The sequence below is a fragment of the Nothoprocta perdicaria genome, unplaced genomic scaffold, assembly GCF_003342845.1.
Source record: "Nothoprocta perdicaria isolate Ctin4 unplaced genomic scaffold, notPer1 scaffold_246, whole genome shotgun sequence".
In the NCBI taxonomy this organism is placed as follows: domain Eukaryota; kingdom Metazoa; phylum Chordata; class Aves; order Tinamiformes; family Tinamidae; genus Nothoprocta; species Nothoprocta perdicaria.
This window is the reverse complement of record NW_020455473.1, coordinates 529,657-552,914: the sequence shown is the minus strand read 5'-3', so window position 1 is coordinate 552,914 and position 23,258 is coordinate 529,657. Positions and strand designations below refer to the sequence as shown.

The window sequence follows — 23,258 nt, the reverse complement described above, 5'->3', positions numbered from 1 at the left end:
AAAAAAAAAAAAAAAAAAAAAGAATCTCTTAAACATAATATTAATCTACACCAGCATATGGTCTTCACTATGGCCAGGACTTAAAGTGACTTATAATGGAAATGACAGGGAAAGGTGATTGGCTAGGATGGAAACATCAATGCAAAACTGCAGTTCTCTGTTTCTTTCCTAAGAGAGGAGAAACAGTTAGAGTCAGAGATTAAGCAGGACTTGATTCTGAAGCCACATTGCCTGCAGAGAAAACATGCTTAAAGARGGACACTGAAGCTTTCTTCCGAGGTGACAGTCTGCAGAAGAGGTAAATCTGGACTATCTCCTTTCTTTTAGAGCTGTAACTACATTCCCTGCCTCTTCTTAACATCCATTTCTGGAAAATAATGATTCCTTTCAAGTTGCGCGGGGGGGAAAATCTTACAGATGCTAGAATCTACTGATTTCCTTCTGTCTAGTTTCTTATTTAGGTCATGCAACTCTCAACTTCTCAACTTTCAACATCCTGTTAAAAAAACATCCTGTTAAAAAAAACAACCACCTCAACTAGGTATTCCATAAACATTTTATAATAAGATACAGAGGTCTAATTTCATGCAACTCTTTGGTCTTAGCATTATAGAAAGGCACACCACTAAATAATCTGCCTAAACCATGGCTGAATTCATGACAGAATCATCAAACTTTGCAGTCTTACATCCCTGGGTAAGGAGATTTTCAACTGCAAAATAGTGATGAGTTGATTTATTACTTATGACACATAATAAATAATTTAGGCTTGCACAAATTTAGCRAGAAGTTTGTCCCTAAATACATTTTAGAACAGCAGCACACATGTGCCTCCAAAAAAGGTATTTCATAAAATGCAAAGTTTGATCTAACATCTCATTAATACAATAGCAATGGTCAAGTAATCTTGCACAGAAAAATAAGATCTTTCTGATATAAGCCTTTATATCGTCATTTCACTGATCTCTGTCACTTCAGTGACATTGCGAAGATTTTATACACAACTACATATATTAAGTTGATTCAGAAGATGTAACATGAAAAGAAGAGTTGTCTKTCTTGATAGGATTATCTCATATAGACCACAATACACTTATCCAGGGATCTCTACAGGCTCAATAAAWTCACAAGTGGTCGTGGAAATTCTTAACAGTCTAGGGAAACAAACTAACTCCAGTATTTTTTATCAACCCTTCTTATTAGAGCTTTCCATTTCAGGATTCTGAAATCAGATTTCGTTGTTAATATAAGGAAGATCCACTTAAAAAAAAAAAGTTCTCTGTAGCAAGCCTCAGATGAAAAGAAGTCCTCTACCTTCTAGGTCAGTACTGAGTTTGCCAACACCTAGGATACTGCTATAGTTTTCATTAGACCTGGAGATACTGAATGTGCATGCTCAAATTCGACTGAGTGGCTAGTTAGAGTACATTGATTAAGTTATGGGTCCGCCCCTATATTTAACTACCAGGAAGCTTAGCCAACATRTGAGCACCTTTATCAAAACAAGATAAATTCAACTACAAGTAAGCAATATACAATGTTTTGCTTGTTTGTTTGTTTGTTTAAACATGAACTTTGAAAGAAAAGGGTTAAAGCAACTTACTATAAACAAGGCTCACATCACAAAACCCAYAAACCACAAATTCAAGTCAGAGTAAATATAGAATAAACAAAACAAAACAAAACATTTTCTCCAAGTGTGTGGAAAGAGCACAAAASCAATAGCGTAAGAAATTTCAAACAAAAACTCATAAAAAATGAGGAAAAAATGTAACACATTGATACTGCTTTTCCTGAATATTCAATATTATAACATGTAACACAGACTGATGCTGCTCCCTGCAGGTGGATCATGAGCCCACATGATCCACATGCCAACTTCATTGAGACTCAACATGGAGTGAAATATTTATCAGCACAAAATGATCTTCCAGAGCACAGCCTGTGCAATTAATTAATTAACACACTTGCAAAGTATTATTCAGCTAGAAAAGTTCATTAGAAGTTGAATCGCATTATTTTCCATGGCTAGTTATTTGTTTGTGTGGCTTCATGACCTCATCTTGACTTATTGATGTTCTCTCCTAACAGGTCCATTGTGATTTTGCAAATAAAACAAGAAACACAAAATACTAAGGGCCAAGTATGGCTTTTAGTTCACTCACAACTTTATTAACTTCACCATAAAATGCTAAAAATGGATAAACTTAGGTTGGTTGTTATTGTTTAAATCTTCTCAAATGACATGCCCTTCTAAAATACACAAAGACCAAGAGTAAAATCAATCACCATTCATGAAACAGAATTAGCATCTTACTCTAGGGTCTTGTACATCAGCCTTCAGTGCAGAAGGTTTCCAAGGTAATGGTTTCAAACCCTATTTTTAAAGAACTGTAGTTTAAACTTAACCCCAGTATAACAAACCGTACTAATACAATGATAATCCAACCTACTAACAACCTTAAGAACATAGGAGGAACAGACAGATACTGGCAGGAATTAATCTGCCATTTTCACACATCTGCCCAAGGGAGGTATTGTAATTGCAAAAATTTACTCTTAGACTGCTGAGACTCATAGTAATTATGTTTCTTTTTTTAATAYGAATAGCCACAGGTAGTAACAAATTGGGTTTTCAGATGGAGAACTGGGTATGCATTCTAACCCAAATTACTATGTAATTGTCTTTATTATAAAACATTACAGAAACCTATGGCACAAAACTTAACTCAGAACAAAACCTTTCCTTTAAATAATCCTGTCTCCTCCCCTGCCTATTCAACATGCATCCCCATTTCATTTACTGGCATCAGCAAGACCATTACCACTACAAGCAATTTACCTTTAGCTGAAGATCTTTGCCAATACTAGCCCAAATTCCCGAAGTTTAGATTTGTTCATAGAAGCAGTTTTTTCTTGCTSTAATTCAAGTAAAGTAGGCTGACAGGTTGGTCAAAATCTGGATATCTATCTACTAACTTCCAAGGTTCCCTTGTCAGAATTAAAGCAAAGGAGGATGTAGAGGCCCTGTCTCTGTGGCATGCATACATATTAAATGAACTGAAATTAATGTACAAATGAAATGAAATTAAAGAATAAATGAACTGAAATACAAGTTCCAAAATATTGGAAGTCTGGTTGAAACAAACGAGGACATAAGAGCCCTGAAATTGAACTACTTTACACTTGTAAGAAACTATTATTAAGAAATCGAATCATATTATTGTGATAACAAGATATATACTGTTGAGGAAGATGGCTAATGAATAAATAATAAAATAAATCCATCCACTTACTTCTGCCTTTTCCACTATTCTATTCAGCTAAGACTGAAAAGAAGCTACAGGTGTTTCAAAAAGACAAAACACATTGACTTAGACAAAGTGAAGACTATGCTTTGAAAGAAATATCCTAAAACATTTTATTTACCTGTCCTTTTTCACCCTGGAGCAACACAGCTGAGTGATATGTTCCTTACYTTGAAGTCAAGGGATGCAAATTATCATGTGCTTTTTTAATACCTAATGTTGTTAATAAAAATGATTGAGTGATGATTATCCTCACATTTCACATGACTTATATTCCCTCTTCATCATTACTCTCAGTCCTGAAGGCTGATAGTGGGATGCACAGTTTTAAGCATGATGTATCACTTGCACCATAAAGCACAAAATGTGGTCCTTCCTTACCAATACACTTGCCTCAGAAAAACATGACAACAGAATGTCTCTAAACTTGAGRTTTTCTAGATTTCTGTAGATTTCTGCTTTCTTCCAAAACACTGCTACACAGCTATACACAGATCATATACAATATACAAAAAGACAGACATGTACTATTAGTAGGCTCTTTTAGATCTATGCTGCTTCCACTTCCATGTACCCACACACTTGTATATAGGCAGTTACCTGAAATATAATCTAGAAATTTAAAGTTTCCATAACTTCTTGATTGTCATTAAAAAAAAAAAAATAAAAAATGTTAAATTCATTATTTCCCGAGCACTCTAAATTCCACTATATTCTTATTGTCATTTGATCCACTGAAATGATGAAGAGATCAGAAAAGAACACACTTGGTACTTTACAGCTGCGGATGGATAATCTTGCTCATGATCATCAAAGCAGGATTGTTTTTATGATCTTCAAATCTGCATATCAAATTACAAAAGTCTACACAAAAAAAAAAAAAAAAGAAATATTCAGACATCAGGACTATCTCAATAGAGTACTAGAGAATGCAGTTTGAGGCTAAGTGAAATGAACAGCTTTTACAGCTTTGCAATGTTTTTAAAGCGAAGGAGAGGAGCAACAGGGAGCAGTTCAGCTAATAAAGACCAACAGATTCTGGGCTGAATTCTGCATATGCTTGCGGATATCAGCAACCCTGCTCCTGTAAGTGATCTATTTAATTCAGTGTTTCTATTGACCTAAATTAAAATATTAACTGAATAAGCATTTGAAGGATCGTACCCTCTGAGACATAATACTAATGCAATTATACATATAAAAGAAAGTTAGTTTCTATAGGCTTTGAAATTATTTATGTGCTGATTAAAGATATGATTCTGCTCTTTTTTAATTTATGGAAAAATTATCATACCCTTAGTATGATACATCCAAGTGCTAAATCTGACTAGCTTTGTTAAAACAAAGTTATTCTTTTTCTTTTTTAAGTGACCTTTACAGTTTTTATAGAATTTAAATAGTGGCATTAAGTATTAATGAAATTTGTTTTGCCCACTGTAGCTCACTTTTTATTATTATTCTCTTTCTTAATGAATTGTAGCTAAGAAATCTTAACCAGAAGCAACTGGGTAGCAATCTGTAAAGAAATAGGCAGATATGTAGTAAGTAAAGATACTGTCTAACATGATACGTGTTTAAATCATGGCAGCCATTTAAAAYAACATGATGCCAACAGAAATTTAAAACAGAGTTCCTAATAAAAAATATACATATAACTGTCTTTAGGAACAAATTATGCATTTGCAAGGTATAAATTGTGATTCACAAGTTAGTTTTCTATAAATATTCTTTAACTATTATTAAAAATACATTAGAATCCTTCAAAATTTTGATGAAGCTATTATTTACCTTTTGTTTTTAATTCAATTGTCAACTGTGCTTCCTCTTTTTTTTAAAACAGTATATATCTACAAAGTAAGCAAGAGTTTATAGCTTTGAAGACCTGAAATTGATTTTTAATGCACCAGCTTTCAAACACTACAAAGGCTGCTCTCTGCTGATAAAGACAGTAAACAAGAAATTGTCCTTTAAATGTTCCCTTTAATGTTTTTCTTTTAATTAAAAATCAATCAAAAAAAGCACTGCAGCATTAAAAAAAATAAAATTAAGACTTAAAAAAATGTTTAGGTTTTTTGACACACAATATATTCAAACTGGAAGGAAAACTTATGATGTTACTTTTGTTTATTTATGTTATTTTAGGCTTCCTTTGCACTGTAAACATTTTTAATCAAGAAACAAAAACACATAAAAGTAGTTTATCGCTGAACACAGCTATTTTTATTGAGTGGAAATCTTAAAAAATACATGATATGAAACTAGATGTTATAAAACTACTGAAGTGAAATGCTTTTTAATACCTTTAGATTATTTTAATATATTCTTTTCCTCTAATCAGTCCAGAGCCTATTTATGTAGATTAGTTACATCTAGAGTCTCATTTATCCAACCTGTATTTATCCTTTGATCACAAATCTTGTTAACTTAAATGGTCTTTTATTGTTATGATTCGTTTTCCCATAATTATGCAGTTTAACTGTGTGATTTTTTTTTTTTTGAATAAATATATGCAAACGCGCCAATCATATTCAACAGTGTTATGCTAGATGCTCAATGAACTGTAAGAGCCATTTCAATACAATAAAACTGCCTGGAAGCCTTCCAGGGCAAGGACTGCAAATATCAGTAATCATAGTGTCACTAGAACTAGTACAGGCAAATATACGCGTGTCACACATATATCAATAGACTGTCTGAAACACTGCCTGAACCTAATTTCGTATGTCTGTCACGGAAAGAGCGTACAATCCATCGATCAGAGGTCCCACCCACCCAATGGAAATTATGTGCTTGTGTYTTGTAACGAGATTTTTCCTTCTTCCTTTGCAGTCCTCCTTTCCCATGCGTTGGACCCTGCAGTCATCCAACATGGAACACGGACACCGTTAGCAACTGTTATTATTATCATTACTATTACTGGCAAAAGTATTTTACAAACCATAAGTACACTGGTCTGATACAGAAGGGGCCAAATCACTAGAAAGGTCTGTGGCTAATGTGAAATATGATATTCACCTGGGGGATTTTACTCATCCAGCATGCTAAATTGCCTGTGGATCAGTGTGGGACTCGTTATCTCTAGAGCTGAAAGAGGAAATATCCCCTCACTGCATGAAACTGAGATGCAGATGTTCTTTATGCTGTCCTTCTGCAAGTCACACTAACAATCGAATGAAATAATTGAATAATATCTTTTCTTTACATGTACAGAGACTCCTCAGCTTTGAGCAGACATCCTCAGACCAAAAAAAAAAGAGGTACCTTCACTTTTTAAGTGAGAAATGGTCCAATTTTATATTATCCATTCTTTAAAGGTAATATCAATAACTCATTGAAGAGTTCAGTAAAGAGATGCTTCTCTTGCGACCTTAATAAGCAGCAATTGTATGCAGCAGCCTTTGGGATTTAGCTAGAAATATATGACTGCTTAAGGAGGTTACATAAAGCACTGTCTAATATCCTAATTACCAGTAGCATTCATACATATCTGCTTGTTCTCAAATGCCTCACTTAACTCTATTTTATATAAAAGTCTTACAATATTTTTTGAATCACAGAATTGAGAGCTATTAATCCAGAATCTTCTACAAAAGTAACATCTATGGAAAAATAAAAAAAAAAAATAAATAAATAAATAAAAAAAAGATTGCACTAAAAAGTCCATGACAGATGTATTACAAAGGCTTAGAATGCACTCTGGCTAAGATTTATGTCAGGCTGTATGCCACTCAGTTATATGCCATMATATCAGTAAAAACCCCACCAACTAGTTAATCTCCATTTCTCCCTCAAAAAAAAAAAAAAAAAAAAAAAAAAAAAAAAAGTGAAACAAAGTACGTAAAAATCTTCTTAATCAAAAAAAAACCCTTTTTTTTCTGCAAATAATATTTTTTTCGCTTTCGTCTGAGTACTTTTTCCTTTTCTTTCTTTCTTTTTGTGTATGTGTTTAGGTAAGAGCCTGCAGTCCCCTGAGAGTTTTGCTTTTTCCCCATGTTCTTGAACCCTTTGGCTTTAATTTCACCACTTCTCTTCTTACAGCTGAAGAAGTGATACAATTGAGCGTATCAAGCACTCAGGCTATCTGCGGCAAGAATTTGTCCCAACCGTTCTACTGTGACCTCTTGACATCAAAGGATTGCTTCTATACTTTTAAAGATAAAAACAGAGCTGTGTTTCTGCTCTGGTCAACAAATCATTGTTTAAGTTCCTTTCAGAGATTTTTTTTTTTTTTTTAACCTGTTGGGAAATACTGGCACTAGCTACAAAATGTCTTTTTTTTATATATGTAGGCACTCCTCAAYCTTGAGGAAGTATCTCTAGACTGCTGCCATGAATCCTGTCTGTTTTCTTCAGGCAGAAGACAAAAAATCAAATACATAGACATTGATTACATAGTTTCAATGTTGTGCATAACAAAACCTAGAATTAATTGATGAGGCATTTTAACTTCTGGAGGAATATTAAAGAAAAAGGAAATGAAGCAGGACTAGTTAAAAAAAATAATAATAAATGTAAATATCGCCTGGTAAGTTAACATTTTCTAAGGAGGAAGATAATGAAAAGGAAGAAAAATTGCTGCAAACAAATAGGAAACATTCCATCTAAAAACAAACCTCAACTGCTTTACAGCCAAATTTTCTGACTTGACCAAAAGTTCTTTTTGAGATTTTTGTCTCACACAAAAAAAACAAGTTTGTTTCTATTTCTTAATTCCAAGTAATATTTGCAAATTATTCACATGTATMTAATGATTATTTAGTATGTAATAGTATTTGCTGAATTTTAAGAGTAATGATGCATTCTGTATACTTTTATAAATATATGAAAATATCATGTTCAGTAAAATGCTTAACAGAGCCTTTGACTTCTTCTTTCAGCTGCACAACCAATCATGTTACCTTTCAAATCATAGCTATATAAGCTTTTAAAATCCAATTTCCTCAATAGCTATTTATAAAGATGTAAAAAAAAGAAAAAAAAAGAAAAAAAAGAAAAAAAAGAAAAAAAAAGCTGAAGATCTGAAACGAGAAACTAGACTTCACTTTGTCCCACTCCCATCTTTAACTGTATTCAATAAAAATCTCAGTTACAATTTGGTCTTGAACCATTGAATTCAGCAATGAAGTCAAAATTATGCTATTGACGGGAACAGAAGTATCCTTGTTCCTTTGTGACTAACTGGGGAAAGTTATCAGAAATTTGGCCATTGGATTATTAAAAGTAAACTCATCAATGGATCAGTTGTACGAATTGCACTGGCAATTCCATATTCACATAAAAGTTCTCATTTAAGACATGAGGAAAGTTCAAATGTTGGAGCYGTTGAAAGCTGTGGACCAGTAAACATTGCACGATTAAATTACTTTAACTGCACTAACTTTCTTCCGGCATTATATTTCTCTTTTGTAAGGCAGTAAATTCCATGCAGATGCTATTATTCTTAATTTATTGCTTAACAAGAATTTATATTGTAGCAACATCCTTTTTTTTCTTATAATACCAGTATTTCCTAATTCAGTCTCTAAAATTGTCTTTTCCCCATTATATTTTTTATTGTGTTATCTTATACCATACGGAGCATTTGGAGCCCATATGGACCACTGTATATCAGGAGTGATCCTTTTGAAATAACATTGCTATAAATTATACTGATAAGGTTACTGCAAAATAGGAGCCCAGTCCTGCTTCCTCTGCCTATTTCAGCTCCTAGGGAGGATACCATAGTGAGCTGTAAATTATCAGATCTGGTCTGGTACACAAGGTGTAAGTACTTTGTGTCATAGTTTTATGCAGACTATGCTAAAGGGAAAAAAAAAGTAATATTTSGCAAAAATATATAGAAAAAGTGCCATCTCACAACTCTTACACATCAGAACTGCTGTTGACTTCAACAAACAGGKAAACCTAAAGCTACAGAGCTATGTAACAAATTTAACACATTGAAAGGAACTATTTCACAATATGTTTAAGATCTTACCATAAGATTTGAAAAATCACCACAACGCATCTTAGCTAGGTCATTCCAAAATTTTATCATGACAAATTAGTGTCTGCTGAAAAATCTAAAGTGTGGAGAATTGTAATGTACAAACCTGTCAACCTGCAAATGCACAGAACTCCCCCATTCCCCTCCAGTTAGTGTCACACTAACTTCTACCAGCTCTACTGAGAAAAAATAGCATTCCTCATTTGCAGAAGAGGAGAAAGCAATCAAAATCAATACCTCTTATGAGGCACAAATTTAAAATACTGAGAAGAAATGCAACTTTTGCAAGTAAAGTTGGTATCCCTTGTCCTGCAGCAGTTGCTCTCTTCTTTCTGTAAATCCTGACCACTGACATTTCTGAAATGAAGCATTTCCGAGCAAACCACGGAACAACAGTATATCTAATAGAGAGCAGCATGAATACACTTTATGTTTTTTACTTCCCCTGAAGACTGTCTTCTTAGATACTACAAGACACCTGACGATGAGGCTGCGCTGGGACTTGGCAGCAATCTGCTGACACACCGTAAACGTCAGGTGCCTGAAGTATTAAGAATGATCTGTACTTTATCCTATAATGCTACATGACTGAATACCTCTGTAAATGTGGCAATTCCCAGCTTGAGAACTACTTGTAACACATTTCGTTTCTTTTTGTTGTTGTTTAATAAAAGCTGTGACCACCGCTTCTACTATATTCTCTCCTCTCTCACTGCTGATAYATTTACAAATCCCTCCACGCTGCATCACAACTCTAATAATAAATAATCTCTAGGATTATCAGTGTGACTTGAATATGTAGAAAGCTTTCTTGCACTTGAAAGAATCAATTTCTAGAACCTTCTTAAGGGATCCATCCACCCTTTTATCTGCTGTAAACCTGAAGGAAAAGAAGTTGCTGCTTGTTCTAAGGAAAGATTTTCCTATGTTATCATGAACACAGAAGTTTTTTAGCAGGAGTGATTTGAACATATACACATATACATGATATTGCATTCTACTTCTGCTTCTTCAAACACAAATTCAAATTCTGTTTCTCAAAGTCAGGTGAACAGACAAGTTTGATTTACTCACCAGAATGAGATGGCCAGAATTAACATAAGAGAACTTAAGGTCTAGAAAATTCTTCTTTCAGACATGTGGAGATTCCATTGTCTCCAGTTATCTCCTTTTTCCACAGTAAAAATATCTATTTTGGATCTGAAGTGATTCCAAGCTTCCAAAGAATTTTGAATCTGGCATTTATGACTACAGAGTTTATAACTAAATATTTAGTTATTTAGTTTAACTAAATGTTTTAATTGAGTTGCTTTTTGGAGTACATAATACTGTTCCTAAAATATGMTTAGAATGATTGCTGAAGTTAAAAACGATAAAACATGCCAATGTGTATTTGTCTTAACTTCTCAGCRCGTTGTTAATCACTGCTTTTCATATAAATCAACCTTAAATTTAAATTAAATCACAAATGTTCTGATTTTCAGAGGTCCTAAGCACTGGTAAGTCTCCTACATCAATGCTCCAGCTATTCATTATCCTTAGCTATTAATCCAAAATTCTACACATATAATTGATGCATATTTAAATCATTGAATTACTATATCATAGAACATCATTGTTTCAAAAAAGTGAAGTACAAAACCATCACATATAACTACAGGCTACAAAGAAGTGAGTAAAACATAAGTTGTTAAAACTTATGACTAAGGTATAACAGAAGTCACTTTAAGAGAGACAAGATTACCCTGCTCTTACACATAATCAGACTGTACTTTATTCAGCCTCCTTTTGGGTCAGCTTGAAACCCATGGTCACTAAGTAACACTTTACTCCACAGGTATTCATTGATTTTAATTGGGCTATCTGTAGGATAAAATACTATTCAGCAGAAATAAGGGAATCATATTCTGGTTTATTGACTTCACTGGCTCTTACTGCAAAGCAGAAAAAGTGTTATGTGCTCCTCATAAGAGTGAGAAAATCTGGATCTTACTGTGAAAGCAATTATTTATTTCATTTTAAATATTTATAGAATCAGTTGAATGAACTAAGTAATACAGCATATTTTAAATACACATATATATATTTTAATAACTGTCTCTTGCTAGAGACCTCTGTCATTAGATACTTGCTGAGAAAATGAGACTGAAGGAAAGCAGTTCAGTTCTATGAATTATATAGTGTTGGATTATCATGGTTCAGTAATACACCTCGAGAAAAAAAAAAGGAATATTTGCTAGAGAATCTTTACACAATCATTTAGCTCTGTCATATTGAGGTAATGAAGTTTTTTTTTTTTTCAATTGATTAATGAAAGGAGATGACACAGCAGCTGTTTGGACTCTCTATCTTTTTTTTTTTTTTTCTCTCCCTTCTTCAACAGGCTATACCTTTGATTCCTAACTCTGCAATTTACTCTTCCAGATACAGGTTTCCTGGAGCGATCAAGGATATATTAGATCCAGAGAGAGGGCTCATCATTTACACTTTCTCTACACTTTCTCTACAAGTTTGCAGCTTGAATTTTACATGATGTAGAAGAACAGTAGCAGACACAAATTAGCATCTGTGTTCTAAGTGCAAGTTTTATAAAAAATTTACTGTAGGGATACAGAGATAGAGAATAAAAAGTATTTTTTAGTAGTAAAAAATTACAGTGAAAAGGACCAGGTTTCTTTATCCGACTACTTTAATTCTGTGTCTTTCCTAAGCATAGCCCAACTTCTGTAATATAGTGTATTTGCTCTTTTAATATACTTACAAAATATTCTGTTAGTAATACATTCAAAGGGGCATTTACTAATGAAAAATGAATGTTTCCTAATCTACAAGTTAGACTATCTAAATAGCCAGAACACTCTGTATAGATACTGCGGGAAAGCAAAGAAAAAAAATAGATATATACTAAGCCAGCATGTACTAGGAGGAATTATGGTGAACTTTTGCTACGGTTACCATATCGGAAACTCTTATAGAAACCACAACACACCTTTTTAAGGGAGGAAATTCCTCTTTTAGCTTTATATAGATCTCAGGAAAAAAAATCATGATTGATATTATACAGTGAACACTGTAAAAAAAAAAAGGAATCATATTTTCCATAGGGATTTTACACTACAATTGGATTTTTACTACTCAGTAGGATCAATACATGAATTATTTGCTTTATAAAGACATTACATGTTTTTTTAAAAGTATATTTTTCTATCTTTTAGTAACTAGTACACTCATCATTTGGAAAAAAAATAGCATTCTGACCACTCCATTTTACAGTAAAAAATGTTGACATTACTTAAACAAGTGTCATTGAAAATTATTTGTCTTTTAAAGCATGAATTATAAATCAAATTATCTTCGGTTGTGCCCTAACCTAAGCTCCTTCCTGAAGTGTCACTTTTTGTTAAAATCAATTTCCAATTTTAAGTATTGCTCTACTCACCTAATTGATAGCAACACAAATTCATGATAGGCATAAAATGAAACTGTTTCTGTGACACAGCTCAATAAATAGTGAGTTGAGTATTAGTTCACAGTGACATTGTACAGATAGTCTTTTTTTTTTTTTTTCTTTTAACATATATATTCAATTTATAGACAATCAATGCTAGAATTTTGGTTACTTGACAATTACTAGAGGCTACCTATTTGGTTTATAAAATTAGATGCAGCCGGCAACTAGAACATTCGATGTGCACAGATTGCACAGTATGATAACTCAAAGGTATATACATATATATATTTTTTTTTTTTTTTGGGGGGGGGTACATAAGTTTCTGCAGCACAACTTCTTCCCCACTAGCTGCATACACAAAATGAGTCTGTGTCACTTCTGATACACTCAGCTCATTCTCCTATGACTAAGAACAGCATATGAGGAGAACCACAGGACAAAACAGATATGACATTTCAAATATATTTAATAGTCATTATCCAGAGCCTGCATTCAATTCAAATGTTAAAAAATCTCTTTGGAACATACCTGTAGAATTTGAACATTAGGATGCATTAATCATGAAGTCACACTTCATGTTAAATCAACTGGAGCCAAATTCTGCCCTCACTTTCAGTCTGCAAGTTCACTGCTCTGGAATATACCCTCTGAATTTGCACTTGACACTAGCTGCTAAAAATTAAAATGGTCCAAATTCTGCCATTTCTCGCATTCATAAAAGTTAGTAAGACAGTGTGGATATAACTGACAGCAGAATGCAGCCCAGCTGTAATTTCTAAAAGAGCTTTGGTAGAAAAGAGAACATGTAAGTCTTTCGCTATAAAGCAATAATCAATATTGATTCAGGCTACTGGAAATCTGACCGGTTGTTTTGCTGTTTTATGACAGGATGTGAGTTTTGTTAACATTTGGGGGGTAGGAGGGAATTACCACACACATTTTTTTTCTACTTGACCAAGCAAAACTTTCAACATTGGAAGTTTGGTTGTTTATGGGGAGAGGAGGAGGCAATGGGGCCCCAATAATTCTGTTCTGTGTCAAAAATAAATATTTAAGTGTATATATATATTCTGAAGAAGGAAATTAAAAAAAAAATAAAGCATACATCTCGGGAGGAAAACTCTTATTTACATACAGGATTGGAAGGCTATAATACACTGTTGCAATAGATGTCCTCAGTGTGTAGAGTTTCTCCCATGTTCTGTTAGTTACTGCAGATGATATGACTTCTTCAGACATGCCCTCCTCCTTCCCCACCCCAAATTAAAACAAAGTGAAACCTGTAGATGAGCCCATCTCTGTCTGATGATCATCAGGGAAAATACTCCAAAGTTGCCCAAATGTATGAAATGCCTGCCTGCACTCTCACACACACCTCTTTTACACTGCTGTAACTCCATTTATCTCAGGGCAGATTTACTTTTAAAGTCACACAGGAAACACCAGTGTGACTGCAGAAGCAGACCCACCAATGCGATCTGCTGCCACTTTTATTTTAAGTCCACCTCTCTTAAGTGACTTGTGTTGTTCCCTTCAGTGGTGCCTGACAGCAGATATCACTGCAGACAAAAAGTAAAGTTAAACCAGCGTCTAAAGTGAGGTCCGGGGTATTCTAAAAGTCTCCTACCTGAATTATGGACATCCGGCTCGGGGGAGCCTCGCTGGCGTTAGTCCCTTGCCCTGTGAAGCTGGTGTGGCAGCCCACATGTCCCTGGGGTACAGTCAGGTTGTTGGAGGCGGGCTTCAGGTACATCACCTCAGACCTGGGAGAGCTGAGGGGCAGGCGGGTCTGGTAGTCAAAGTACATGGGTGAGGTGGCCAGGGATGGGCTGCTCACCACGTTCATGACATTGAGGGGGCCCCGGCTGTCCTCGCCCTCACTGGGCACCAGCATAATGTCATTCTTGCTGATCTTCTTCTTCTTGCCCTTGCCCCCTCCACTGCCACTGCCTCCTCCTCCCCCGCCACTGCCTCCCCCTCCTCCCAGCTGAGGGTGGCTATACTCGGCAATGCGACAATTATAGGTGCGGATCTCCTTGTTCTCTCGCTTGCACTTCACGGCAATAGTGATCATGGCAGCCAGCAGGATGATGGAGACAGTGCTCAGGGTCACGATCAGGGGCAGCGACAAGTCCCAGTGCGGTCGCCGATGCTGCTCGCCATTCACCTGTGGCTCACCAGCCTCAGGCAGGGGCCCAGCCAAGGCCCTAACAATGAGCTTGGCCACTGCGGAGAGGCTGGGCTTGCCATGGTCACTGACTTTTACCACCAGTTCAGCCACAGGGCTGAGCTCCTCCCAGTAGGGGTGCAAGGTGCGTATCTCACCACTAGTTGGGTCCATCTCAAAGAGATGCTCCTCGTTGCCTTCCACAATCTCATATGTGAGGCGCCCGCTCTCCCCAAAATCACTGTCCAGGGCGCGCACGGTGCCCACAGGGTAACCCACACCTGCATTGCGAGGCACCTGCAGCTCGGCGGTGTCATTGATGAGGGCGGGAAGGACGATGAGAGGCGCGTTGTCATTGACATCTAGCACAGTGACGCGTACCGTGGCATTGCTCTCACGGTGGGGTGAACCTGAGTCCTTGGCCAGCACACGAAACTCAAAGTGCTTGGTCTGCTCATAGTTAAAGCTCCTCAGGGCATAGATAGCACCATTTGTGGGGTTGACAGAGACGTAGGTGTAGATGGAGACATCACCAACATGCCCAGGCAGAATGGAGTAAGAGACTGTCCCATTTTGGCCCAAATCAGGGTCCTGGGCCAAGACTGAGCCCAGGTACTCTCCTGGGATATTGTTTTCAGGCACCTGCAGCACATAGAGGTTCTTACTGAAGCGGGGTGGGTTGTCATTCTCATCAAGGATTCGGACAGAGAAGGACTTGGTGGAGTTGAGTGGGGGGTTGCCCCCATCACGGGCTACGATGGTCACGTTGTACTCGTCCTGTGCCTCACGGTCCAGAGGCCGGTCTGTAACCACAGTGTAGAAGTTGTCATAGTTCTCCTCCAGGGCAAACGGGACAGCACCAGGCCCGCCACCACCACCCAGCACCCGGCACTGGAGTTGCCCATTCTTGCCTGAGTCACGATCGGTGACCCGCACCAGAGCGATGACAGTGCCTGGTGGGGCAGCCTCACTCAGCGCTCCCTGGCGAACGGAGACAAAGCCGATAGTGGGTGCGTTGTCATTGCGGTCAATGAGGCGAACGGTGACCTTGCAGTGTGCAGGGATAGGATTGGGCCCCAAGTCTCGGGCCTGAACGTCAATCTCAATGAGGCCATTCTCCTCATAGTCCAGATTGCCCTTCACACGGATAAGGCCGCTCTGCGGGTCTATACTGAAGAGATCACGGACGCGTTCGGGCGCGTAGCCGCTAAATGAGTAGAGTACTTCCCCGTTGGTGCCCTCGTCAGCATCGGTGGCATTGAGGTCGATGACGGCAGTGCCCAGTGGAGCGTTCTCTGGCAGCTCCACCACGTAGGAAGCAGCCTCAAACACGGGGCTGTTATCATTGGAGTCAATGAGGCGCACGTTGATCTGCACGGTGCCCGAGCGTGGTGGGTCACCACCATCCAGCGCTGTCAGTACCAGGGTGTGGTGGCTCTGCTCCTCACGGTCCAAAGGTTTCTGAATCACCAGCTCTGGGAACTTTGTGCCGTCTCCACGGGACTTCACATCAAGGGAGAAGAGACCATAGTCATCACGGGTGAGCAGGTAGGTGCGCAGCCCGTTATCCCCAGCATCTGGATCATGAGCGCTGGTGAGGGGGAAGCGGGTGCCCGGTGCAGCATTTTCTGAGATGTCCATGTCCACCTGGTCGGAGGGGAAAGTCGGCGCATTGTCGTTCAGGTCCTGGATCTCCACCTTGATCATGCATATCTCCTGGTCATTGGCGAACACCTCAAGCGACAGCTGGCACTTGGCGCTGCGCCGGCACAGTGCCTCACGGTCGATGCGCTGCTTGGTGTAGAGCAACCCGCTCTCGCCGTCCACATCCAGGAGGTGCGGGGCCGAGTTCTCCAGCACCCGGAAAGTGGACTTCGAGCCGCGGCCCCCAAGGCCACCGCCACGCTCCGGGGGCAGCAGCCCGCCACCCGGCGCGCTCGGCTGCAGCCGCGCATCGCGGCCGATGTTGCCGATGACCGTGCCCGCTCCCTGTTCCTCGGGCACCGAGTAATTCAGGTTCTTCAGCGACAGGGCAGGAGCCCAGCATAGGAATAAGCAACAAATGGAAAGGTACATCCCCGTGCAGGGGGTGRGGTGGCAGCAGCTGCAGCGGCGACCAGGGCTGTCCCCGTCTCTCTGCCTCCTACACTCCGTTTAGTCTTCCTCCTCCTCCTGTGTCTCTTCGTGGTTTTTTTTTGCGCCTTCTCTCTCCCCACCCCTGTATTTTAAGTTCCTGGACCTGTTGCTCTAAAATATCTGCAGAGTCACAGGATGAGAGGCAGCAAATGGACCATGTAGCTCAGAGAGAGGGAGCAACTGGTGGGGTGAAAGAGGGGGCTGGAGCTGGGGGGAATGAAGCAGCTTCGGCAGTGTTTCGGCAAGCGCTTTGTTGTGCTTATGATCCCCTCCTGGGTACTTCAGCTGTTCAACTTCGGCAGGAGGAGGAGGAGAATTAAAAAAAAAAAAAAAAAAAAAAAAAAAAAAAAAAAAAAGATCTTGTCCTCAGCGTAGGTGAAGCATTCCCGATCCTTGAATCTCCGTTGTACAAAGGGTAATAAGAAAAAATAATAATAATAAAAAAAATCAGCAGTGGTGGTTGCTTTTCTAAAAACATTCAAAAAGATTTTTTAATAGGTGTATCTATATATACATGGAAAAAGGGGTGGCCACAGGACTGTGAGCAGGGGGGAAAAAGCTTATTTGCTGCTCCTTGCTTGTGATGCAATTGATAGAGTGGAGCAGGGGGGGCAAGAGGGAGACAGAAGGGGAAGAAAGTCTCAGCTTGTTGTTGAAGCCCTCTTCGTGTGCAGKGAGAGGCAGTGAAATGTCTGATTGCACCTCGGGGTTGTTGGTTTTCAGGGAGTGTTTTGCTGCATTTAGAGATCTAATCTTGCATTGCTCGCGGCAGCAAGCTGCATCTCGCTGCCATCGGTATTTCCCCCCCCCGCCTCTGTCTTGTACACGCTCACTCTTTCCTTCCCAAAGCAGAAGAGGAGGGAATGGGAATTGCAGCTCAGAAGGGAAAACAAAATGAGAAAAAAAAAAAAATAGTGTCTCGTAGTTTCCTTTCTCTCCCTCTAGTACCAGCCTCCCACTCTTGCATGCATGTGTGCGTGGAGAATTAAGAAACCCACCAGCCGATCGTCATCATTAGGAGAGCAAATATATATTTTGAAAGAAATCACAGGCTGTGCTCAATCAGATGCACACTTGGGTTTCTTTAAGACAGGCCAGTAGCCGCCGCCACCACCACATCCTTTCTCGCTGTGTGTCTACGCGCGTGTTGCGTGGCTCAGGAGCTGCACTTTTCTCGCTGCAGTTTAATTCCAGTTTGCTTTTCTCTCCAGTCGGGAGGAAATCAACAGGCAACCCATGGCTGGACGCACAGATTTGAGGGGAGAAAAGAGGAAAATAAAGACAGAGTGGGAAGGCGGTGGGTAAGGAAAGGAGAGCAAGCAAAGCCACTACACACGCACACACACACACACACACACACACACACACTCAGTCTCTCGCTAAAAGGGAAACAGTCTCTGCATTCAGAGGGCTGCGCTGTCAAGTGCCTCTCTTTTCTTTCTATTCAGCATCTCCTTCCAATGACACTGCCTCCTGGTCCTCTTCATTTAAGGGAGTAGGGGGAAGGATGGGGAAAAAAACAACCTCGGTGATGAATAAAAGTGGCAGATCTTTTAATCGGCTAATTCGCTTATATTAAACCCTAGGCAGCTCCTTAGCTGGTGTGAGACATCTTAGCAACCTAAGAGCCTCTCTGGGCATCTTGGTTTGTGTACGTGGAGAGGAGAAAAAAAAATATAAGAAAAAAAATGTGCAACAGCAATACCAGCCCTGCTACAAATCTCCCTTCCCCACTTATGGGTGATAARGGCAGATATTGGGGGGAAAGAACTAAATATTATTCGGGGTTCTTTTTAACAGCTAGAAATAAATGAGTGACACATCCAAAAATGCAGGTGTTTGAGCCTGCTGGATGAGTCAGATCCAGTGGAACAAATCACATTCACTATCGCCTCATGTTCCTCCCTTCACAGACATTAGTTGCAGCTTCTTCCTAGCGCTTTTCTGACTCACTCTATAGACAGAACAGATATATATTTATATTTATCAGATTTAATATTTTGGAAGGAAGGAGAGCAAAAAGATAAAGAATGGGGGGAGGGGGGGGTGTCGGATTGAGCTGCACTTTTACTATACCTCTTCCTCCGGGAGACTGAGGATCAGGAAAACAAGGCTGTTATCCACTCACTGGCATAGAGGCGCGTCTGTCTCTTGCTTTGCTGAGTGTTTTTAACCACCTTCCCTCAGTGCTATGTGTGAAACAGTCAGAGAGCTCTCATATTAAAAGGAGAAAAAAAAAGAAAAAAAAATCATAGGTTCCCGACATACAGCTAGTTCCAAGTCTCAGTTCTGCACTTTTTTTTTTTTTTCCTTCTTTAAGTCCGGACCCAAAGTACACAGTTAATTCTGCAATCTGCGGAAGAGGGGCTGCTATGCAAAATAAATAAATAAATAAAGAGAAATCTCTTCTCTCCGCCTCATAGATGGGTGGCCCCTCTCAGAGAGACGGTCGCCAGTCCTGGCCAGGCAGCACGCGAAGGCGACGCCGATCCCCGGTATGGCAAATCCATGGCACCAGCCGCCCCGCAGGTAACGAGCGGAGACTTCAGCGAGGAGAAGAAAAAAAAAAAATAAAAATAAAATTAAAAAAAAAAAAAAGGAAAAAATCAACAGTTGGAGCCGCGTCTCTCCACCTCCCCCCGCTCCTTCCTCCCTTCCCCGCTCACTGCAGCACTCGCCGCGCTCCCCGCGCCGCCGCCGCGCTCGCCCAGCGCCGCTCGCCGACTGCCTCTATTCACCTCACGCCGCCGCTTAAACATTGATACTGATTCCCCGCCAGCCAATCGCCGCCGCCGCCGGCCGCCCGCCGCCCCGCCTCCCCGCCAATGGGAGGCGGCCGCAGGGCGGCGGGGCGGAGCCAGGGCCGGGCTCCCCATCCCTCCCCCGGCGCCCGGGTGTCATTGATTAGATCGCTTAGATGGGCGCGGGGGGGGGGGGACACATGGGGATGAGGAGGGGGTACTAACGATGTGAGAAGGGCTTGTTGCTTGCGAACTACAGTGCCGCCTTCCTACGCGTTGAAGCGCCTTCTCTTCGCCCCCCCCGCCACGGGCTTTATTTATTTTTTAAGGGATATTAACAAATCTTCCACGATCCTCGAAAAAAAATTTATATATATATATATRTATATATATATATATATATAATGCAATAGGAGGAGGCACTGGGGCCAGCTCTCCTCTCTCCGGGAGCTCCGTGCGCGCGATCGCGGCCCCGTCGCGGGTGGCGAGGCAGGTGTCGACCCCCACGRAGGGCTGTGCGTGGCATTCGTGTCTCTCTGTAGTGGCGCTGGGAATCGCAACAACACCCGTCGAGCAAACGCAACAATCCATCCACCCACTCACCCCCGCCCGCCTCTCACCGCCCGCTCCGCGCCTCGCGTGGGCTCCCCCCCCGCCCTGGCCGGCGCCCCACGGCGTGGGGGCCCCGCGGGACGGAGGCGCAGAGGGCAGGTGAGTGTCATGTCCCTCGGGACCGCGCCCACGGGGAACCGCCGCTTGCAGGGCGTGGGAAGCACGGATCGCGCAGGGAAATCCCGCCCCGCGGCGCTCCCGAGTGTTATTTGAGGAGCGGCTCTTAGCGGGGTGGTTCCCCTCGCTCCTCGCTCGCCGGGATAACCTTTTCCAGCCTCCTTCGCGTTATTTATGATACCACTCAACTTAAGAGGAAGTCCTGCGAATTTATGCATCCAAATGAGCAGCCCCTTCCAGACCCCTCCGCAGCCCCCGAGACCTCTTGGTGGCTCTGAAATGGAGAGCCCTGCCGTGCGCGGCGAGGCACCGCTATGAAACCAGCGCTGTGTTAAAGCGCAGAATATAAATAAACTACACGTACATTAGCGCTGCCGTAAACTCACTACTTTCAGACGTGCCAACTTTCCGCGCGAGAGCGGCAGACAGACGGAATCCGGAGCCTGTTTACGAGCCGGCTATGCTTCCCGCCCCAGGGCTTCAGATTAGCTGGGAAAAACCAGCGTGTTCGGGCTAAGGCACTTATTTCTAAAAGCCACATCTAAGAGCAGCGCGGGGAGCGAGCGCCCGAGAAAGCCCCGGGGTGAGTGACGAGGGGACCTCGAGTCCTGCGCTTTCCGAAATCTCCTCCTTCTGCAGCCCTTGCAGGATATCTCGGGATGTCCACGTAGCTGGCACGCGAGTTCTTCTAGTAGGGGGGGAAAAAAGCAAAATATATATATACAAAATAAAATAAAATATAAATTAAAGGGGGTCATTGCAATTATGTAATGGCTCCCTCTAGCGTGCTGCAGTTACTGCTGCATGTGGGGTATATTCTGCGTGTATGTGCGCGCACGTGTATGCACGTAGCTTATCTCTACTTCTCCTTAGGAAGGAGCAGGTGGAGCAACCGCAAGATACAGTCATTTCGCTATTACAGTGGCATATACTATATGATATGTTTATGATATATATTTTGATTTTCATATTAAAAAAGATATATTTGTCAATTCTTTTTCTTTGTTTTTCTTTTTTTTTTTTTTGATAAGAATAATCCCTATTCTATTTTTTTTTCTTAATATGACTCAGCAATACACAATAAATACTCTGTCTTCACAATGCATTTGTAGGCACTCTGCAGTTTGTAAAAGAAGTGCTGCTCAGGATTTTATATTAAGGGGTATGCTATGCAACCCAATTAAGTGGAGTCTATGCTTGTAAAATGTGCCTCTTTTTTTTATCCCGTGTCCTGCAGCTCATGCCACTATGTTGCCACTAACAATATACATAGAATACTTGGGAAAAGAAGAAAAAYCTTAGTGTTAGATCTTTAAATCTATTTCATTATCAGTTTACTATCAGGAGATGGTTCTAAGTGAAATCCTTACCCCTTCCCCAACCTTCTACAAGTCACTGAGATTTTCAATGCTAACTTCAGTGCAGCCACTTTCATTTTCAGATGTGACTGRTTATAGGCAATTTCTAATGAGTTCTTGGAAACAGCATCATTTTAAAAAATCTTTTAAAATCTCTTTAAAAAATCGTGGCCCTTCACCTCTGTAGAGATTTAGATACCTAACTGGAAATAGTCARCTAAAAATTATGTCTCTATATAAATATGTGCATCTGCCAGGGTAAAGTTTGTTGCAGCAGATAGCTGATAATAATAAAATGATATTACAAGTGATTTTTTTTAAAATTTGTTGGATGATTTTAGAGTGTTTCTTTTTTTTCAGTGAAATCTGTAGCACATACAACATATTTGGTTTGGTTTAGAGCAGTGTCATACTTCGGTCTACATTCAACATAAAATTGCTGTATTTGTGACATAGAAAAGCTTCAGATGGAAAACTGTGAATAATACTAATGAATCCCAACAATACCTGTATGTTGTAAGATATCACTGTGTATTCAGTACATAGCATGTATGTAGTGAAAAAAATACAGAATGCAAACAAAACAAAAACAAAAATTAAAATCCTTGTTAAACAGTTCTGTGAGAAAGTTCTATTGCAGAGAAGCTAATAGATAAAATGATGGCTACAAATCCTAAGTAATAAAATACACACAAAGAAGGATTTTACTACTGAAGAAAAACATATTGAATACACTGTGTAGGAGAAGCTCAACAAAGAAGCAAAGGATAGTGTAACGATCCTAACAAATGACTTGAATCCCTTCTATATGAACTGTTCAAACAGTGCCTTGGAAAGCTCATTTTTACATTTTAAATATTTGTTTACTGTAGCCTGAGATCAAACAGAATAACAGACATAAACAGGAATTAAAACAACTTTTTAAAAGTATTGATTAATCATGAACGTAGTAAAATTATATTCAGAATTTTTCACAATAAAACATAGCCTTTATTATTATATCTGCAACAAGGACTGGTAAACCATTCTATATATTTGAAAAATAAAAGAAATATCTTCCATCAAAAGTGTTGAAATGAAAATCTTTAGTCTCAGTGTGAAAGGTACTTAAGCATAGCACAGAAGTCCCAGAACAAATATCCCTAAACAAATAAAAGAAAATAGGAAGGCAAAGAGAAGATCAATATAGTTAAATGTCAAGGTTCAATACTTAAGTTATTTGAGCCTAAAATGTATCATTGGGAAAGTCCAAATCCAATCAACTTCAAAAGAAGGAAGTAAAATTAGAAAGGCTAAGAAGAGATTTTGAAGAACAAAGAACCTATATATCAAAGAAAGAAAATATCTACTAACAAACAAACATATGCTTTTTCAGAATGGGG

General features: G+C 39.7%; 1 protein-coding gene and 1 long non-coding RNA gene across 4 annotated transcripts in view; both read right to left on the bottom strand.

The window, feature by feature from the left end:
* PCDH17 (protocadherin 17) overlaps positions 1 to 17,366 on the bottom strand; it is an 87,368-nt gene extending 70,002 nt beyond the window's left edge. For all 3 annotated transcript variants that reach the window (XM_026039924.1, XM_026039925.1, XM_026039926.1), the window contains exon 1: positions 14,373 to 17,366. In XM_026039924.1, the coding sequence (XP_025895709.1) occupies positions 14,373 to 16,988 (2,616 nt within the window). In that variant the 5' untranslated portion in view covers positions 16,989 to 17,366. The remainder of the gene's footprint in view (positions 1 to 14,372) is intronic.
* A 609-nt stretch (positions 17,367 to 17,975) lies between these two features.
* LOC112947786 lies at positions 17,976 to 19,745 on the bottom strand. The gene is made up of 3 exons (XR_003249475.1): positions 19,715 to 19,745; positions 19,125 to 19,591; positions 17,976 to 18,288 (listed from the first exon to the last, which is right to left on the bottom strand). It is a non-coding gene; the product is annotated as an uncharacterized LOC112947786 (long non-coding RNA).
* Positions 19,746 to 23,258: the final 3,513 nt, after the last annotated feature.